This window comes from Culex quinquefasciatus, chromosome 1, assembly GCF_015732765.1.
Source record: "Culex quinquefasciatus strain JHB chromosome 1, VPISU_Cqui_1.0_pri_paternal, whole genome shotgun sequence".
NCBI classification, from domain to species: Eukaryota; Metazoa; Arthropoda; class Insecta; order Diptera; family Culicidae; genus Culex; species Culex quinquefasciatus.
The window spans coordinates 4,535,991-4,557,011 of record NC_051861.1 but is presented as its reverse complement, the minus strand read 5'-3'; the positions used below and the strand labels follow the sequence as shown (position 1 = coordinate 4,557,011).

At 36.9% G+C, this 21,021-nt stretch overlaps 2 protein-coding genes across 4 annotated transcripts in view; both read left to right on the top strand.

Annotated features, from left to right (window-relative positions):
* Nucleotides 1–472: 472 nt before the first annotated feature.
* The window catches only part of LOC6032626 (GIGYF family protein CG11148), a 34,402-nt gene continuing 13,853 nt past the window's right edge, over nt 473–21,021 (top strand). For 2 of the 3 annotated variants that reach the window (XM_038261640.1, XM_038261623.1), the window contains exon 1: nt 473–676. The gene's annotated coding sequence lies outside the window, so the exon portion shown is untranslated. Of the gene's footprint in view, nt 677–783; nt 926–21,021 lie in introns of those variants that run through there. The other variant, XM_038261631.1, reaches the window with a different exon arrangement.
* On the top strand, nt 10,675–11,746 carry LOC6032625 (organic cation transporter-like protein). Its single transcript, XM_001843145.2, has one exon. It carries the CDS (start codon nt 10,985–10,987, stop codon nt 11,744–11,746), a length of 762 nt encoding a protein of 253 aa, XP_001843197.2. The 5' UTR covers nt 10,675–10,984.

Below are 21,021 nucleotides of genomic sequence, written 5' to 3'. Positions count from 1 at the left end.
CTGCCGTTCTACGCATAATTGTTCCATGTCAGTTTTGGACGATTCTAACTTTTTATCATTTTTAAGCTTTTTTTTACGTATAATTTCAGAAAAACACATACAATCTAGTACTTTTTTCAGAAAATCATTGAAAACAACACCAAGTCAGTTTGTTCCATCGTTGAACTTCTACGCATACTTGTCCCACTAAGTATTTTCATACACGGAATCATTAGTGAAGTTCCTAGAGTGCAGGACCATTTTTCGACCTTAACTTTTTGGCCACTTTAAACGCACCTACCGTCCCGCAGCTCACCGTGTGGCCATCGTCGTCTTGGTCGTTGTTTAGTCCCGCCGTGGATGTGTACCCATGAAGACACACATTTCACAGACACAGACATCAGCAGAAGCAGTCGCGATTCAGAAATCTAACAAGAAAAGGGACGTCTGTGATCGTGTGCACTTGAGGCAACAGCACCAGTGTAGAAGTAGTAGCAGCAGCAGCAGCAGTTCAGTGGATAGATGTGACATAAGATTGTACTGTGTATTGTGTATACTAGATACGACTAGTGAATCCGTCAAAAGCTAAACGGGAGACGATCGTTGTTGAACTCATTGTTGGTTCTGTCTTGACCAGCTCAACGGCAAGATTCCGGCGTAGACCCGCGGGTTCCCGTCCCGAGGACACTTTACAGCGGTGAGGATAACACATATATGCACAGCATACAAGTTGCGTTCGTGTGTCTTTGTGTGCGTTTCCGAGCGCAGGATTCTGTGTTCTGCTATTTTTACCCACCGGATTCCACTTTTATGTGGCCCTCTCGTCTAGAAGCGCAAGCAAAACACAACGCAGAATCTTTTCCGTATTAAAATAAGGCAAACTCGGCTATATTTTGGCCCCGCCACACATAATTCAAGCAGCGATTGTTCGATTCGAGACGAAACGGTAAGGTTGGTTGACGAATAAGATCCGCGGGATTTCAGCAGGGGGAGGACTATGTTTACCTTTTTACAACACAACCCGTTGCGTAGATTGCGACGGGTCGCGGCCATTGAATTGGAAAACCTTGAAGAGATCGAAATTGCGGCTTCACAACAGTGAACAGTGGTCGAGGACGAAAAACAAGTTTTTTTTCGGTGGGTTGAGTTTGAGTGAGAAACTAGTGTACTACCAAGTGTTACTGCTGCCATCAGCCGATGACAAAGCTTGCTGTGGCTTTTGGCTCTTTGCGGGAAGAGTATAGTGAAAAGTTATCGCAAAGTGTGGTGAGGAAGCAAAATTGTAAGTGAAGGAACGAGCTGCTGGCAGAAACTGGAATATATATGGCTATAAAAAAGTTTCCAGATTGGTATAGTTATTAGTAGTGTGGAAAGTCCAGAGGAAATCAACTCAACTTATGAAGTTGACCAAATCGTTGAAGCTTCTTCGAAAATACACCTAGACGAACGAAGTTAGCCGGACAATAAAATACACCAAGAACGTTAGAGAATACTACAGGACTAAGTTACGGAATTAACTGCTTAACTGCACTGAATGATTCAGAGCTAGGTATATCGATGACTAGACAAAAAAAATCCGAGTAAAGTTTTTTCGCGTACATCGATTTTTGTTTCAATTATCAGAAATCACTAACTCGTCGCCGATCCAATCGCTTCGATCGAGCTACCATGATTTGGAAGCATTTCATTTCAATTCATTTATTAGGTTGCTTTTACAATTACATTGGTGCAGTTGTTATACTGAGCTGAGATATGGATATGGAAAGGTTACTGGTACTAAGGAGAACGAATTGGACAGAGAAGGAAAAAAATGTAAAAATAAACTTCGAATAGCTAGTAGATTTGGGATACTTAGAGGCAAGGATTATTTGCAAGCAGTAAGCGATTTAGTCGATCGCTTCACACAGACAGGTATTCAAATCCTTTATGATTTGGTTGGCCTGCTCTGCTTCGCTCGACAAAGATTACTTTTCTGGTCCCAATGTCATTATAAACGACTTAAAAAAGATTTTAATGGATTTTGAAATGATAAAAATACCACTTCGGGTTATTGCATTAAATTTCCCACATAATGAAATGTATCTATCCAACCCCGCTTTTAGACGGGCTTCGAACTAAAAAATCGCCAAAAATCCTTTTTTCATCCAATTTTTGGTCTTAAAAATGCATTGGGAAGAAACTCTTAAAATTTAAGAATTTACTTGTTTTATGTGACTTTGCCAATGTTTCAAAAAATGTAATTTTTTCAGGGGTCAACTTTGCCTGTGTTTTTTACTAACATTTCCTACATTTTAAGTAAAAGGTGTCACAGACTATGCCTCTACGCATTTTTTTACAATTTAAATAGTAATGGTGCCGTTCTTGAGCAGAAAATGTGAAAAACAACCAAAAAATTGAAAAAGTTACTTAAAAACATGAAAAAATTAGAAAGGCAAAATGTTATGTTTGGGGTGTACCCCATTTGGCATAATGGACATTTTGCATAACGGGTTTTCAAGAAGGACGTTTGGCATAATTGATCCAAGACATCAGGGACGTTTGACATAATGGACATTTGGCATAATGGACGTTTGGCATAACTCGTTCAAAAACTATCAAGGACGTTTGGCATAATTATTACTGTTTTTTTTTTTATAAGTATTTTTCATTTTTACAAATGTAAATATATTGTTTTTTTTTTAATTTTTTTTATATTACTATAAGAGATTATCACTTGTTTCGAAAAATTAGGTATCTCTATATTTTTTTCCACAATAGTAAATTGTTTCCTTTTTGAATAATTCACAATAAAGCTTTTTAATGAAGTCTTCATACTTTTTTTTTAATTTAGTTTAAAGAAGGAAATATCACTTGTGAGCTTTACATTTTTCCTCTTTCAATATATTTAGCATTTACATTTTATTATGAAATTTTCCCTTCTTTAATATGAATTTCAACAAAAAGATGAGAAAAACCCATTTAAACAATAGAGACAATTTTGCTTTTCTTTGTATTTTGCAATTAAGTTTTTTTTTTGCAATTTTACCATCTTTTTTATAATCAACAAAAAGAAAATCTCTTTTTCGCAATAAAATTGTTTACGCAAGTTCCCTTCTTTTATTTATTCAAAACCAATCTTAAAGACGGGACAATAAAAAAAATTAATGCTACTTAAATTGTTTTTTTGAATAGATGTAGGTGAAAAACATAAAAAATGTTAATCTTTAAAGAGACTTTTCCTTCTATAAGTTGATTTTTATATAAAAGAAGGGAAACTTTCATGAACAAACTCAATTTTCAAATATTCAAAAGTATTTTTTTAGAGATGTTCCCTTCTAAAAGTTGAAATAAAAATAAAAGAAGAAAAAATTTCATAACAACTCGTATGCCAAATATTTAAAGAACGAAAAAATGTACATCCATTAGGTTGAATATTAAAGAAGAGAAAATTGCATAAAAAAAAACAATAATTGCAAAACATTGAAAAAAAAACCTACTGCACAGCTTTTGAATGATTTTGCCTTCTTTAATTTTAAAATAAAAGAAGAGAAAATTGCTTTAAAAACTTATTGCATTTCTTTAAAGAAGAGAAAAATGCAGATACATTATTTAGGTTGAATTTAAAAAAAGAAGGGAAAAGGGAAAATAGTAAAAAATCTTTATTGCAAAATATTTAAAGACTGGAAAAACTTACATAACTTTGTCAGGCTGAATTTAGGCCGATGCAAATATTTAAAAAAGTTTTTGTCCCTCGGCCCTGGCCGAGGTCAAGGGGGGGGGGGCAAAAAAATAAAAAAATATAAAAATTTAAATAACAAGCCATAGTCTTCACATTTAAATGAAAAAAGTGTTTTAAAATGCATTTTACACTAGTTCAGTTGTTTTGCAATCATTAGTTTTCAAAAAATCTAAGATCTGACAAAAACAAAATTGTATCGAAAAAGATTTTGCATCGAAAATTTTCAAAAATCTTAAGATTTTTAATAAACCCAAACATGCTAAAAATGATTTAAAACGCAGAAGAATGTATTTTAATTTAATTTCAGCTGGTTGCACTTGAATTTTCATTGAAATTTTGAAGTTTATTGTAAAATATGTTTTTACCCCTGATTTTTCGGGCCAATTTTGAGGGGGTGACAAAACTTTTAAAATATTTGTACCAGCCTTAAAATAAAAGAAGGAAAAAATTAATACACAAAAAAAATAGCAGCAGAGTATTTCAAAGGAGAAATATGTTGATATTATATAAACTATTTTCAAATACATTTTTAAGTAAATTTATGAAAAATTGCATTTTAAAGCTTTTTTTAAGAAATATTCAAAAAAGGGGAAAAAATACATCTATTGGGAGAAAACGACAAAGATACTTGATTTCTTGAAAAAAAAATCATCTTTTTAAGTAAAATTATCTGTTTAGTTAGAAAATCGGAAAAAAAGATTTACATTATTATTCGTCACAAAAGATAAATTCTTTATAAAAAATAAATACAAAAAAAACTAGCAATAATTATACCAATCGACCATTATGCCAAACGTCCAATTATGCCGAACGTTCATTATGTCAATCGTCCTTCTTTAAAGCCCGTTATGCCAAATGTCTATTATGCCAAATAGGATACACCTATTAAATAAATTTTACTCACATTTGTTTACAATGCCTAATTTTCATATTACTCTAATTGTTACTTGAAATTACATAAAAGATGAAAAAAGTTTTTTTTTATTTATTGAACATGCTCTTGCTTCCATTAACCCCTCGGTCATTTTGGAAGTAAAGTTTATCGAGTGCCCAGTTAAAAACGCAGCCCAGTTGAATAACGTCCAGTTACCGAACAACTATGTACTATTTAAATGCAAATTGAAATACAAAAAAAAAAAAAAACAAGAAAAACTTAAAACAAGACCGGAGTTTTTTTTTAAAAGGTCCAATAAACTAAATTTTCAGTTTTTGCTTTTTGGGTGTTTTTTATACCCCTGACTCAAGGCGGTTTCAAAAACACCCAAAAAGCAAAAACTGAAAATTGGTTTATTGGACCTTTTCAAAAAAAACTCCAGAAGAGAAGTAAAGTTTTTCGTAAAACAAAAGTTGCTCAAAAACTTTCCTAATCACGGGAAAAATAAAAATTTTCGAAAAAAATTGGACAGTGAGGGTTAAAACTGTTTTTTTTTTAAATTTTATTATTTTTATATAAAATACGTTTTCCCGGGACCGTGGTGTAGGGGTAAGCGTGGTTGCCTCTCACCCAGTCGGCTTGGGTTCGATCCCAGACGGTCCCGGTGGCATTTTTCAAGACGAGATTTGTCTGACCATGCCTTCCGTCGGATGGGGAAGTAAATGTTGGCCCCGGTCTAACCTAAAGGGTTAGTTCGATAGCTCAGTCCAGGTGTAGGAGTCGTCTACCTGGGTCCTGCCTCGGTGGAGTCGCTGGTAGGCAGTTGGACTAACAATCCAAAGGTCGTCAGTTCGAATCCCGGGGTGGATGGAAGCTAAGGTGTAAAAAGAGGTTTGCAATTGCCTCAACAATCAAGCCTTCGGACACTTAGTTTCGAGTAGGAATCTCGCAATCGAGAAATCACAAAGCAATGCTGAGAGCGAATAATTTGATTTTGACGTTTTTTTTCTGAATTTTGAGTACGCTATCAAATTGGGCGTCCAATTTTACAAAAAAGTCCATTTGACAACAACTTTCTATTTCTTCACGGAACTAGAAATCACTGGAAAATCGTGTCTTAGTAAAAATTCATGAAATCGTACCGCCTCACCGTCAGTAAATATAAAAAAATTGACCTCGCATTCGTGGTAAGGGACCAAAAATAACCCTTAAGAGCTAAGTTTCACGGAATTCGAGTGAGTTAACAGAGAATGAATGATATATAAATAGACACAGTAAAAAAAGTCATGGTAATATTACATCTGGGAAGGAGTACATATTTTATGTAATTTTACCTCTGAAAATGTGTAATTTTACATCATGAAAGAGGTAACATTCAACCTTCCAAAATTACAAACCGATTGAATAATATTTGAAAACAAAAAATAAACAATAAAGGGCTATTAATGTCACCCCGGTTGACGGTATATAAAAATAAACTTGCGGCAAGTATGTACTAGCAATATGATAATTTAATGTATTTTTTTACCGAAATGTGTCAAAATGGAAAAAAGTCCCTAAAATATGATTTACAGTCCTGACTCGGTTATCCGATGGTTTGTATAGGACATCGGATAATCGAATCTTGAAAAAATTATTCGTATTTTTCATTTTCTTTTTTTTTAATCAAATTCGAGTTCTCCGACCCCGTTTTAGTCAAGTTTGAGTGGCTGATTGCCTTCAGTGTTTCATATCAGTCATTATGGCCGCCATCTTAAAATTTATAAAAATTCTAAATCACTTTAGAGTAGTTTAGGGGTCATACTAAAGTTTGATAATAAAAATAACATATTTTTTTGTGATTCGATTATCCGAAGTGAATTTATTATGATGCCGAGATAATCGAGCAATAGACTTAATCACTGAATATCCGATTTTACCTAACGACGTACGGGATCTCCAAATTAGAGGTCGTGAGTTTGTAAGGATAAAAAAAACTTTCAGCATTTGCATCGAAAAGAAACACGAAACGGACGCCAAACTTAAGCATGCAAACAAACGTTTCACTGAAAAAATCATTACAAAAGTTTTTTTTCAGAGTTGCAAAATGTGTCATTTTCTCCTGCACTCGTCATAATATTCCAACTTGGCAGAATAATAATCATTCTGCAACTTGTTGCATAAACTAGTACCAGTTTACAAGTTTAATGTCCATTTCTGTTTTGAGAACCACAATTTCAAAACGTTATATTTCTTTAAAAAAAAGTTCTAGTTACTTTAAGTTTGTAACATCAAAACTACGTCGAAAGCTTTTTCCCCCCTGCTTCGATCCAAGTTCGAAAGCTTTCACAGCTCACTGAACCAACAAAAACCAACTGATGAAACAGAATCGGAGCAACAACGAACGAATTCATGAACACACTCAGGTGGTGTGTGTGTATGTTCGTGCCATTCAGCAAATGCTCGAGGTAAACAAAGACTCGTCACCCACACTTTCGTTGCCTCTGCGGTCGCGTCTCAATCATCAATACACTGCCAAAATATCACACTCGGTTCTTTTAATTTTCTTCGGTGTGTGGTTTTTAAGCTGCGTATAACAGATAAGATCGGTTTGGTGGAACCTTCTGGAGTTGCGTTGCGAGAGGGCTAAGTTCACGCACGCACATGTGATTAGAAGAGGCAGACTATCGCAGCGAAGTTCCGTACGATTCAGTCAGGTAATGTCGCATGAATGATTACCATGAATGCTTGTTTAGAGTTGATAGAATTGCGATGCAAAGATAATTTAAATTTTGTTAAAAAAAACGTGCTCAATTTAATGCAACTGTCCACGTCACGCTTGGCCACCGTATGAGTTTGAGTTCGTTCTAATACACGACGACGTGTGTGTGTGTGTGTGGTTTGTGTCTCTTGTGTAATAGAAGGAGCAAATATCGATTGCGCAAAACGTCGTCGTCGTCGAACGGCACTTTTTCCCCTGACTCACCACCTCCGTGCGGCTCTCTTTCTCTCTCTCTCTGTTGAGTGACGACGAGTTTGCCATGTGGATGTGAGAGAGTAATACAGCACTTATTTATTATATCATTCATTAAATGTACTCGTGGAATGAATGTGGCCGGCACAGCGGCTGTAGGTGCATGTACGATGAAATCACTGCTGTATTGGAAAGCAATTCATAAAGTATCGTCGAGGCATGAACGGGGAATTGTTGCCAGATTGAATCATTTTTTTAGACTGAGGAAAAATAGTCAATGTAGCTATGTCCAAGACATAACCGGAGTGCATAATTTAATTTAAATTTAGTAAAATATCGACACACCGGACTTGGACTGACTTGATCCTAGCTGTCCCACCTAGCTCCGAAAAAAAAAAAAAAATTGACACATATCTAGGGCACTGACTTCGATGCCTCTGTGCTCTCTTATGCTAACTAGATAGGAAAACCAGCAAGCTTAGTACAAGAGAGCACAGAGGCATCGTTATGGCAAATTTATCTGAGGGGTTGTATAAACATTACGTCCAAAGATTTTCGAGATTTCACAAAAACACAAAATTAAACTAAAACACGTTACTTTAAACCACCTCAGTGATTGATGCCTTCCTCCTAAAATCAATTGAAAAAGCTTTCTGCTTGTATTCAAATGCTCCTGAATACATGCAAACGAAATGCTATAAAAGCGTTACTTACGTTTCTGCCATAAAAGCCATAACATGACTCAGGGGACCCCAAAACAGATCGAATGTGGCTAAAATGGACAACATCTGATCAACCAGTCCCGAGATAATCGAGAGCAATAATTTTGATTAACATCCAACCACCCACTCAGACATTTGTCAGAAGTTGATTATGATATGTATACGTAGAGGTGAGAGGTCAAATAAAACATTAGTTTTCGAGTGATTTCGTAGGCTTTCCTCATTGAAGTTGGGGGAGGCAAAAACTATAGCTTTGAAATAATAATGAAAATAATAAGTAAATTAAATAATACGAGAGTAAAAAACAGAAAAAAAAATATTTTAAAATGTTTATTTTAAACATAAAAAAAATTAAATCTCGGATAATTGAATTTAAAACCTGAGAATTAAAAAGAAGTTTATTAAGGGGTTACATACATGTAAATCGTCAAAAATGTCTGAGGTTGGTATGTGCACACATTTAAACTATTTTTTAATTATTTGCCGAGATATAAATATTTTAAGTTAGCAGTTTCAAAAAACGGGTGCTACGATATCTCAACACTGCTTTGACCAAATCGGCTCAAAATTTTGGTGAAGACTCGTTTAACCGGTCCTGTGTGCATGACGAAAGCCGATTTTCAATAACTTAATTCTAAAAAAAAAGATAAAAAATATTTTAATATCGCCAGTTTCAGATTCGTTATGCACACGGAATATGTCTTGAGAGTCTTCGCCCCAAATTTCAGCCAATTTGGTCCATCCCATCTCGAGATATCGTGGCACCTGTAAATCAACTCGGTGTTTAGAGAAAAGCGTTTACAAAGTTTGACAGTTCGCTTTGCGCATAGCAAAATTATGAACTTAATTCGTCTCTTACTCAGTTCAGTCACGAAATATCTTCATGAAACTTTCAGGAGTGATTGAAAATCATCTTTTTAGTGAATTAAGTGAATTTTCTGCAATATGAAATTTTGTGATTTTATACATGTATGTAACCCCTTAAATTAGAAAAAAATAAATATAACGTCCTCAAAAAAAATGGATTTTGACACTTCAGAATATAAAAATCAGAAATAATTTTAGAATTATAAATCCAGATATTTAAATTTTAAAGTTGAAAATCTGAATTATGTTTGAATTATATATGCATTTTAAAAACTCTTAAAGTTTTAGAAAAAAAACTTAGCTAAAAATTCAACAAATATAGTAATTTTCATGTTTGATCTCGCTAGTGGATATACAAATTACGATCGGAGGGAAAAAATCTCCATCCGAGTGATTACATTTTTGTTTGAATTATAATCAGAAAGGTGTTTTTAGAATGCCACCATTTTAAATTGTTATTTCAATCGATTTTGATGCATGAAATTTTGTGTTGTAAATTGCGTGGAAATGTAAAGATATTTTAAACCCTGTTTTTTTAAACGCTTATAACTTTTAATTTTAACTAGAAACTAGTTTAATTGTTCAATTTTCCTTTTTTGAGTTTTTTTTTTTCTCTAAAATATTGTGTAAAATCCGAAATTCAATAGAAATTGTAAAAATTTCGCCAATTCCTGATTACGCTTTTTTCACACAAAATCTGTCACCAATCCCAGATGAATTTACCATCATTTTTTTATGTGTGAACAATGGTTCAATAAATTTGCAAATCCAGTCGGTTTTTCGATTCAATCTCATTTTCAAAGGGAAATTACACACTTTGAGAGTTCAGTCCAGACAGACCTGATTATCACATGTTTCAATTAGCCAAAGTTTGATTATCCGGAGGTTTCTTTTTATCTTCTTTTTTTTAACATCAAAATAATGTTCAGTTACCGCATGTCAGTCAAATTTGAGTGGTTGATTGTCTGTTGCATTACAAACTGTATATTTCTAGAGTTTTTTTTTTAAATGTCTTATAATCTATTGTCTTTCATATGTTTATAGGACCTATTTAAAAAAAAAAACTCCAGATTTTAAAAATTCCATAGCCCAGAAAAAATTCAGATAGGGTCAGTGTATGTCTTGTTCGGATACGCCCTAAGCAAGTGTTGCGAACATTGGCATGAACGGTTAGTCAAAAGCTTAGATTTTTTATTCGTGATCAGAGTGCGAAATGTATCATTAAATTAACACCTTTTGGGTTACAATTCAGCGTCAGTCATGTGTTACTAATCCAAACAAATCCAACCCATTCTGGCAACCTTCCAAACACTTCTAATACTAACAAATCAAAATTGTCTGCTCCAACAGACACACAAACTCAAAAGTTGTTCATTTTCTCAGTTGCATGTGTGCTGCTGCTGCTGCTGCAATCCCCTCTCCTTCCTCAATCACCACACCCTTCTCTCTCCCTCCCTCTCTCTCTCTCGTTCACACTCAGTAATGAACGCTCTCCTCAAACGTCTTGCCCCCTTCCGACGAGTACCGTACGAATACTGCTTAGTCCAACTAGGGAACTGCCGGTCGGCTCGGCAGACTCTCGACGTTGATTCATTCCTCGTTGAGCACGCGTTCGGTGCGGACCACTTTCCTACGATTACTGGGGGGACACCTCCGGGGGTCAGTTAGTCATAACCGGTCGAGCTTGGGGAATCCGTTGGTGACGACACGCGAGTTTCCGACATTAAAGTGCAACTAGTCGTACGATATAGCGGAACTTGAGGAAGAATCGCGTGTTTCGAGTGAAAAAGTGTAGTCGGTGCGAGGAAGAGTGCGTGTGCACAGGCGCGTCGCGTGGCCACTCGGAAATCGATAAAATCATCCCGGCAAAGATGGGTTACGACGAAGTGTTGGAGCATCTGGGTGGGTTCGGCCGGTACCAGAAGAAGATCTACGTGCTGTTGTGTTTGCCGGCGATTAGCTGTGCGTTCCACAAGTTGGCCGGCGTGTTTTTGCTGGCCACGCCGGACTACCGGTGCCGGTTGCCCTTTGAGATTGGGAACAATGTGACGTACGAGTTGCCGCCGGATGTGCTGGCGATGGCCTACCCGATGGATTCGTTGTCGAAGAAGTACTCGACCTGCAGCTATCTGGACGCGAACTATACCGAGACGTACTTCAACGGGGGGACGCCGGCCAAGGAGGTGGTGAATTGTGATCGGTGGATATACGACCGGTCCCGGTACGAGAGTAGCACCGTAACGGATTGGGACATGGTGTGCGACCGGAACTGGCTGCGAGCATCGGCGGATTCGCTGTTCATGGTCGGAGTGATGCTCGGGAGTATCATCTTTGGGTACCTCTCGGACAAGTACGGCCGCAAACCGATCTTCTTCGCATCGCTGGTCACGCAGGTCATCTTTGGAGTGTTGGCCGGACTTGCGCCGGAGTTCTTCACGTACACGATCGCTCGTATTCTGGTTGGAGCCACCACTTCCGGGGTGTTTCTCGTGGCGTACGTCATTGCGATGGAAATGGTCGGACCGAAGGATCGTCTGTACGCTGGAGTCGTGTGTATGATGTTCTTCTCGGTTGATACCTTCTTCTTGGCGCAGCGATTCTGTTGCTCCACGGTTGGCGCTGGCTCATCTTAGTACTGATGAAGAAATCCTGTTTCTCAATCGTTGTTGGATTCCCAGAATAAAATCCATAACAGCACCTCACGACAATGTGGCCAGGTCATGCTGGATACTGATCAACTGGAATATGATCAACGCCCTCTCCACGATGCGTGCGAACCTGGCTGATCTCGCCTAAACTGGATCAGCTACGGCACCGTGTTCTAGAGCACCCAACCGTCATGGAACCTTGCAGGTGGCGTACGGAACTAAAACATCTGGACCTGATCTCAGATGCCGGAAATACTTTGGTCTGAACATACTTCTTCTCAGATCCTAGCCTCGTTCAGGAGGTACTTAAGCTTAAGTCTACGATTTCAAAGTCGTCAACTCATATTGACAGTGATGATTATGATAACGACAAAACACAGACAAACAGACGAAACATTTGATTGAAAGGCATCGTCACTGCGTGAATTCCACGACGCTAGCGCGATCTGGTGAACAATCGTCCAAAACTGCGAATATCTGAAACCTGATTTAAATTCACCAAACTACATTTGCCAAAAATATCAAGAAGGTCTTTGTTTAAAGACTTACACTTTTTTATTGAGTAGTGTAATACCTCCTTTAGATTTGCATCTTAAGGAGCTATTACACACCGGTAAACGAACAAACTCGCACTTTTTTGTTTGCAGAAAATTTAGCCTGCATACATTTTGCCTTGTTTAAAAGTTTGGCAAACTGTCAAACACGTTTGTTTAAGTTTTATTTCATTTTTGACGAAATCTCAGTCATTTTAGATTGAGATTAGAAAAAAATAAATGTGTTTTTCGTTGAAAAAGTCAAGGGCATTGTTGAAAATGTGACATGTGGCAAATGTGAAATTTAGGTTAGTTACCGAAACCTGTCCTAATCGCAAAGCAAATAAACAACAACATTCCCAACGCTGGTTTTTCCCTGCGAAAAAGCTTTGTTTAAAAATTTGACAACGCTCAACTGTCGGAACGTTTGACAGTTTGAAAAAAAAAATATGCAGGCAAAAAAAGCAGACGAACTGTTTAACACAGGTGTGTGTCTTTTCTAGTTTGAAAGCAAAGTTTCCCATTTGAAATAACTAATTTTTGAGTTATTTTCGCTCAGATATCGTCAAAATCTATTTTTCTCAAGGAGGTATTAGACTATGGCAAACAAACAAACTTGCACTTTTTGATAGTATGGTAGTTTGCCTGCATTTGTTTGCAGAAACGGCAGCCTGTTTGTCATAGTGATTTTTGGGGAATTTTCTTACATCTACGATCGATAGCAATCCGAGTGTCTCGTCTGTTTGTCTGTGGGCACGATTTCAATCATCTTCTGTTCGTCTGTATTAGCAACAACACTAGATAGTATTCAGCAGCACTCTCGATAGGTATTTGATTTAGCAGTATAGATTATATTTACGTACATCGCATGAATGACATCGCCGTCGAATTCGTAGTCGTCTTAGCGATTTCAAGTTCACTTCAAAGAAAGACACATAAAAAGGGGAGAAAGAGTTAAACTTTAGACTGGTAAGCGCGATAATTGCTCGTAATGAAGTAGAAACACACCTCTTGAAGGTATATACGCTCGTGAGGGGAAATCGAATTCCCCTTATTTTTCCATGTCTGAGAAACGTGAGACCATCGTACGATATTTTTGTTCGCTCACACCAATCATCATCGTACGAGATCGGATGTTACTGGACAAAAAAGAGCGTAGAATAGTGTGCCGGCAGAATCGCTCCAAATAGCTCAAGGTGGAAAAGGAAAGAGGAGATGGGTTATTTACCTTCTTTGAACTCTTTTTTGCAATCGCGGCGTCACGTCTGGACCCGCATTATTATAACTCTTTAGGCACCTGGAGGGAGAGCTACCGGCTTTTATTTCGAGCTTGTTGCACTCAAATTTGAGATGATAAAAAAGAAACGTCCAAAATTTCAAGCTGGATTCGAACCCAGACCTTTTGCATGACAGTCGGTGGCGATACCTACACTTTTTATATTGAAAACTTTCAGATGTTATCGAATAGCAAACCAATTTCGAGTGTAGATTGCAAAATTACTGCAATAAAGTGAACTCTGCGATAAATTTCAACCCAAAGAAAAATCCTCGCGCCATAACTCATAATTAGATGGCATTACCATCGAATTTCACGCCGAGAACACCTGCTGTTTCGCCCAAACTCCACTCTCAAGCAAAAATTCTCGGAACTATCCTCGCACTTTAATGCTCTTCCCTAAATTAACGCGCATGTCCGCAGCTTCCAACAAAGCAAAAAAAGGGCGCCGCACTCCAACTCAATTTTTATCGTCCGATGTCGTGCGATGAACTTCAAGTTAGTGCTTCTTGGAAATCCTGGTCGGACACGTGGATGCGTCATTTTTTTTTGACGAGCGTTGCCTTGTTGATGACGTGCAAACCGCGCTCGCGCGCGAGAAGTAGGCTAGGAAGTGCCTCGCCGACTGTCAGTCGGCATGCTATTTTTGGAGGTTAGAAACACCTTTTTGGCACACACTCTGCGCTGCACGCATACTAAAATTCAGTACTTTGGGCCGGGGCTTGGAAAATGCCGGTTCAAAAGAAAACCCACAACTGAGAACCGTTAATAGGATTCGGAGTTTGTGCGTAGTTTGGCTTCTGCGAGGTTATGAAAATGGATTAGCGAAAACGCAAAGAAAAAAACTGGTAACCCTAGCTGAAAAAGTTTGATCGTCTCACATGACGCCTGTTGCGCGCGGTCACTAAAAAGAACCCATACATTCCAATTAGTCGGTAGCAGCGTGTAGTACTTAAATGAATTGTTTTTATTTGCTTAACGATCGCGCGACACGTTGTGGAGAAATCAAAGTAGGTCTTGGGACTTCAAACAGCAGAAACAGATTTGGTTCGGTTACCCGCAGATTCCTGCGTCGCGGTCAACGCACTCTTGGATCGAGCATATCTATCAGCTGTTCGAGTTGATTGATTCCCGTTCTTATCGAGTTACTCAAATAGCGCAGCGTCATGGCTGTTTGCGATTCCAGTCTGGCAACACTGTTTGGCTTTCTTTCGATTTCAAACAGAACTATCAATTTTGATATACCAATTGTCACGCAGACAGTTTTACTCTTCCTTCTCTTGCACTATAAATGGTCGGTTAGATCTCAAAACTAAAGACAATTGATTTCGATGGTTTGTTGTCAACACACGACGCCATGAAAAAGCACTAAATCAATTTTAATTTTACTGCACTGATAAAAGCACAAACAGAGCAAGCAGGACCATTGCAAATCGCATGAGGGTACGACTTTTGTACGGAGGAAGAAAACTGATAGACGATACGACGAGAGAGATGCCAAAAGTAGGAAGATTTTTTGGGAAAGTAGGTAGATAGATTAGAAGTTTCAAATTCGGGAATCAACTTCAACAATCAACTTAAAGGCAACTTTAAACATCGCTGTCTTCTTAATTATACTTATGACTTTGTTTTACGGATAGTTAGTTGAAAGACATTTGCTTAAGACTTATCTCAAACTTAGATTTTCATTAGCTTTAGTATTAGAACAGTAAACTTCAGTATAAACAAAGAAATAGTTTTTTTTTTCTCAAATCATTATACAATTCAGTACTTTAATTAGAAACTAAGCTAACAACTTGTAGTGTCTGCCCAACAGATATCAAATAGTATTTGTACTGTAGAATAGCTTGTATGAAAGAAACAAGCTTTTTGGACGCATGTATTACTTACTCAACAAAGTACTGGTATAAAGAAATAAAAGGTATGAGTGTAAAATTAATGTTATTTTTTTTTTTTCAAAATATCACAATCAAAATAAGCGTAAACTATAATTTCAATATGGTATGTTCTAGGGTAGATGTTCCTATTTTGGAAGTTTTGGAAGAGCCCATCAAAGCTTCCTCCCATTTGGGCATTCTTACAAGAACAGACTGATCAGTTATGACTACAGTTTATCCAGTTACAGATTTCAATGTGCAATCCTCTAGAATTTAAGCCAGCGTATTCTTTTGTATTTTTTTATTGTTCCTGGGGTTTTTTTTCGAAAAAGGCTCCTTTAACCAAATATTATGTTTTTCAATTTTTTTGAGTTTTTTTTTTGGAAAAGTTAAACATCAAAAAAGCAAATAAAAATTAAAATTTTGTTTGAATTTTAAAAGAAAATCAACTCTTGATTTCGCTTAAACTTTTTAAGGGACCATTTTGCGTCATTGGTTCGTCCATATTAGTTTTCATACAAATTTTACAGTTGTCCATACAAAAAAAATGTATCCCCTGGGCTTTGTCATAATGAGTGTCATAGGTTTGATGCTTGTTTGGCAAAGAGTATGATTTGATTCGATGTGGAATTAAAATCGAAGTGTTCAGTATATTGCTGAAGCTTCCATTTTTACACATGGACACCACTTCATGCTGCGAGAACCCACTTTGGCGTAGTCTCAGGGCTTAATCGATGGCCGGTAAGCTGTCATCGAGACAAGGAGGTTCTCTGATAGTGGAAATATCACATTTGTACAATGAACCGCTACATATGTGATTTTTCCTATCTTAATGTGGGTGTCAGGTTAGGATGCGGGTTTAAAAAATAGTGTTTGTAGAATTTAGGATTTTAACTATAAATATCAACTTTTTATACTTTGCCTTTAGTTATTTAGGGACAAAATTAGTAACAGTGAATTTAGTAATTCTATCAGAATCGGTGATTTTCATTCAAGTAGCATAAAACCATTCTGATTTGTCAAAATTTCCATAGAGTCTCGATCAATCAATAGTGAAATGATATCGGACTAAATTCGTTGATCTGTTGAACTAACGGTTGTCGGATTATGATTGTATCGACCATTGTTGCGAATCGAGGATCTACTGGAATTCTGACGAACAAATGGTCGTCTCTTTTTCAATTCACGACTTGTAAAATATCAACTGTTATTTTTTTTTTTGTTTTTTTTAAAGAAGCCAGGTTTTAAAAGAAACGTTTTTTTTTTTTGGTTAACAATTAAAATGTCGGGGATTTGAGATAAGAGTAGCTTTCGGATAGGTTGCTTTAAATCTTGTATTCAATTCAAGTTAGGTAGTTATCCGCAAATGAATATTTGGACTTATATGAATAATTGAACATTTTGGACTTATGAATAACACACAACTGTGCATTTATTGTAGAGTCAGATCCATACAGCGTCAGTGTTTATTTGGTCGAAGTGTACTAATTCATTGGCAGATCTGATTCTAGTTGTAATGTACGACAAGACTACTGACGGACGTGACAGGACGAGGGCCCAGTTTAGAGGTTTCGACATCAACGATGTGCGGCTGGATCACCCTCCCAAAAAAAAAAAAAAAAAAAAAAAAAAAAATTTTACAGTTGTCCATACAAAAAAAATGTATCCAAATATGTTAGAATCTTTATCTTCGGAACAGAACTTCTGATCAATTTGGTGTCTTCGGCAAAGTTTATCAATATTGGTGAGGGTAATGCAGAAAAAATGTATTAAAAAATCCATTAATTTCTTATTTCACTTCTTTTCAAAATTTTCATTTAAACTACTTTTGTTTTACTTTTTTTTCTCAGAATAAAGTAAACCAGAGGGAAAAGACCTCAGAAAAATCTCCTTTTTTTAATTCTATCAAATCACCAAATCAAAAATTCGAAAAAAAATCATGATTTTCAAAATTCAGTGGTTTAAAAAGTTGTAAATTCTATAAATTAAAAGTTCAAGTGTTCAAAATTCAAAAATTGAAAAGTCCGAAATTAAAAAATTAAAGAGCCGTCATTGAGCGACATTGGGTTTGGGCGATTAGATTGGGTCATACAAAAAAGCAGAAATTTCTGTGAACCGTTCAGACCATTTTTTTTAAATTTTTGTCTTGTATATTTTTTTTAAATAAAAAAGTGATTTTTTTCATACTTATTTTTGTATTGAGAGGTTTTTAATTTTTGAATCTTTTTTGTTTTTCTGGCTGAAAAAATGCAAATTTTGTGCAAAATACAATCTTTGGGTAGATTAGAGTGACAAGTTTTTTTTTTTGATTTTTTTTAAAAACCAATTTTGAGCCAAATCGGTTCAGGCTCAAAAGCTAAAATTTTACAATTTTACTAAAAGGTGGCATTAAATGTGTCGGATCATTGTCATGTATGAGATTCTTATGTAAAATTTTATGACAAATAATATTGTCCAAGACTGCAAAACGATCCGAGTTAATCCCGACGAGCTATTAGCAATTCAAAGAAGACGTTTTTGTATAAACATATTTATTTATCAACTTGAACGGTCTATTATAGCTTCTCTCAAACTTTAACCGATTTAGCTCAAAATTGGCACAGTTACTTATTTTTACCTAATGAATCGAGCCAGGGCTATCTCTGACGACGACTTTTTTTATGGTCACCCTAGGGTAGAATCATATGAAAACGGTATATCTATAAACCTATTTTATTTTATTTTTTAAACTTCATCATCCCGGTACGAGAATCAAACTCACGACCTCTGGATTAGAAACCCAGTACGCCGCAAGTTGAAACCCATCCCCCACCGGTCAGTATTCCCAGTGAGCAGATTTGCTCTTTGAAGGGATCTGACTTTGCCGTACCAGACAGGAATTGAACCCATCACCTTCCGCTTACAAGGCGAAACCCGTAACCTCACGGCCACGGTAGCTCGGCAAAATATGAAACACAATAGCTAATAGGACATTAAAAAAAAAACTCTGGATATGTACTGCATAAAAATTTCCGCGAAGTCTGATTTAAACAAAATTTTTTGCCTCGGTATTCGACCTACTTACGGAAAACCAATTTCAAAAATGCTTAAGATTGTTCATCTACACGTCTTTTAAGTGCCCCAAACTAAAAATAAAGGAAATTTTGTTGCAATTTAGAGGTCACAGTGGCTCTTACGGCTTTTTGAAAACTCACCCAAAACAAACAAACTTTTTGACAGTTTGGCTGCTTTGTATGTTTGTCTGGATTTGTTCGCAGAAACGCATTTGGCTATTTGGGAGTTTGTTTCTGGAGTTTTTTTTTTGTGAAAAGGTCCAATGAACCAAATTTTCAGTTTTTGTTTTTTGGGTGGTGACTCAAGGCGGTTTCAAAAACACCCAAAAAGCAAAAACTGGAAATTTGGTTTATTGGACCTTTAAAATTTTTTTTGTTTGTTTGCCATAGTCGAATAGCTCCTTTTTTTTCTGTTTGAGTATTAAGACACGGAATCCTGATTACAAGGACTATTGTATCGTGTTACCCATTTTTACTGTTATTAAGCATTTCCAGATCTATAACACAGTTCCTATTGAGAGGAAAAGTGCTGTTCCATCCAGATGCTGTAAACTCCATTCCTTGTGCCTTGTACGCTATGTATCGCTAGAACCGCGGTGACAATTTTTTCGTGTCATTTTTCAAGCTCTTCCCAGCAGCTATTATTTGCCGCGCGGGGTCTTGTAAAGACAATTGTCTTTTTGCGGCGCTATTCTTGCGGTGTTCCCTTTGCTCTGATCTGGACAATGCGACTGGACTGCAGTGCAATACCGATCGGCTGGGCATTATTTACATGCGAAGACACGAGGAAAGTATTTTGGGAAGAGGCGCAAAGGAATATCCCAAGATCGATCACATGCTTGAAGAGCACGTGAAGCAACCGTTTTATACTCATACGGTTGCTGCTGCCTCTGAACTTAAACCTAAGGCTGCCACCCTGAGAAGAACCCATGACTTTCCGCTTATGAGGCGAAACCCGTAGCTCCTTGAGAGGGGCCATTTGCATAATATGGTTGAGTGGTGCCTAGTTTGTAGAGATGGGCTTATTTGAGCGAACCGTTCTTATGAACCGGCTCAAGCTAAAGAATGAATGAGCGACCGCTCAGAAAAAATGAGCGGCGGTTCATTTTGTGAACCGGTTCTTTTCAAAGAACCGTCAAATCAAAGAGCGAGTCGAAGAACGAACCGAACGAGAGCGAATGAGCGAGAGCGAATGAACGGAAAGAACGAACGGAGCGCTTGATTAGCGTCGCTCGCGCCGTCGTCGACGTCGTCGAACGGCGTCGTTTTCGCTCACTCTTTCGTTATTTCGCTCTCGCTCATTCGCTCTCGTTCGGTTCGTTCTTCCACGCGCTGGTGGTGACCAGTGTTACCACATGCTCGTCTGTATCAGAGGGTCCAAAAATCTGTCTTATCTGCACCAAGCATGGCGAATATCTGTACCATTATCTGTACGGTATATTTTTTGTAAAAAACTTTTTTTTTAACATGCATTTTGAACAATCTTATGACAACACTAAACGCTGATATGCAGCTCGGAAGGAACGCAAAACTTCATATAAAAACGTTACTTAATCCACCTTTAGGTGGTTGGTGCCTTCCTCACATTCATAAAGTAAAGACACTACACATCCTCAAAAATGTTAACACTTATTTTTTTATCAAATTATCTGAGATCCGGCCTCAAAAAAGTGTATCGAAAACACAAAAGTACTTATAACTTTTGATAGGGTTATCAGATCTTCAATCTTTTGGGCTTGTTGGAAAGGTCTTTTGATTACCTATCCAATGATGGGTCGCATGATAGATCCGGACAACTTTTTCATCAAAATATTTGAGATCCGGCTTCAAAAAAGTCTATTAATAACACTTAAGTGCTCATAACTTTTGATGGGGTTGTCAGATCTTCAATCTTTTTAACGCGTTGGAAAGGTCTTTCAAATACCTTTCTAAAAATGTATAGCATGACGGGTTTTCTTACAAAAACCACCCTTTTTACAATCTTCCAAAGTTTAGCTAAAATCGTTTTTTTAGCATAACTGTTGAAGTACTTTTCTAAACTTCATAATATTAACTAGGGTCTTGTGGGACCCCAAGACGGATTGAATGAGACCAAAACGGTCCAAATCGGTTCAGCCAGTCCGGAGATAATCGAGTGCATATTTTTCGGTGCACGGACTCACATCCAGACACACGCACAGACATTTGTTCAGAATTTGATTCTGAGTCGATAGGTATACGTGAAGGTGGGTCTACGAGGTCAAATAAAGAAGTTCATTTTTCGAGTGATTTTAAAGCCTTTCCTCATAGAGGTGAGGAAGGCAAAAACACCCAAGAAACGGCCAAGGAAAGACGTTTCTTCGCGTGACGTTACTTCGCGCGATGTTTGTTTGCAAAAGTTCTAGTGAAAAAACTTAAATATTCAGAATTTGTTTATTTCATTGCAACTGAAAGTCATAAATGTATCAATAATTTTGTAATCGATATTATAATATTGAAAATTCCGAATTGCCTTTTGATGCCGAATCTCACAAAGCAGAAA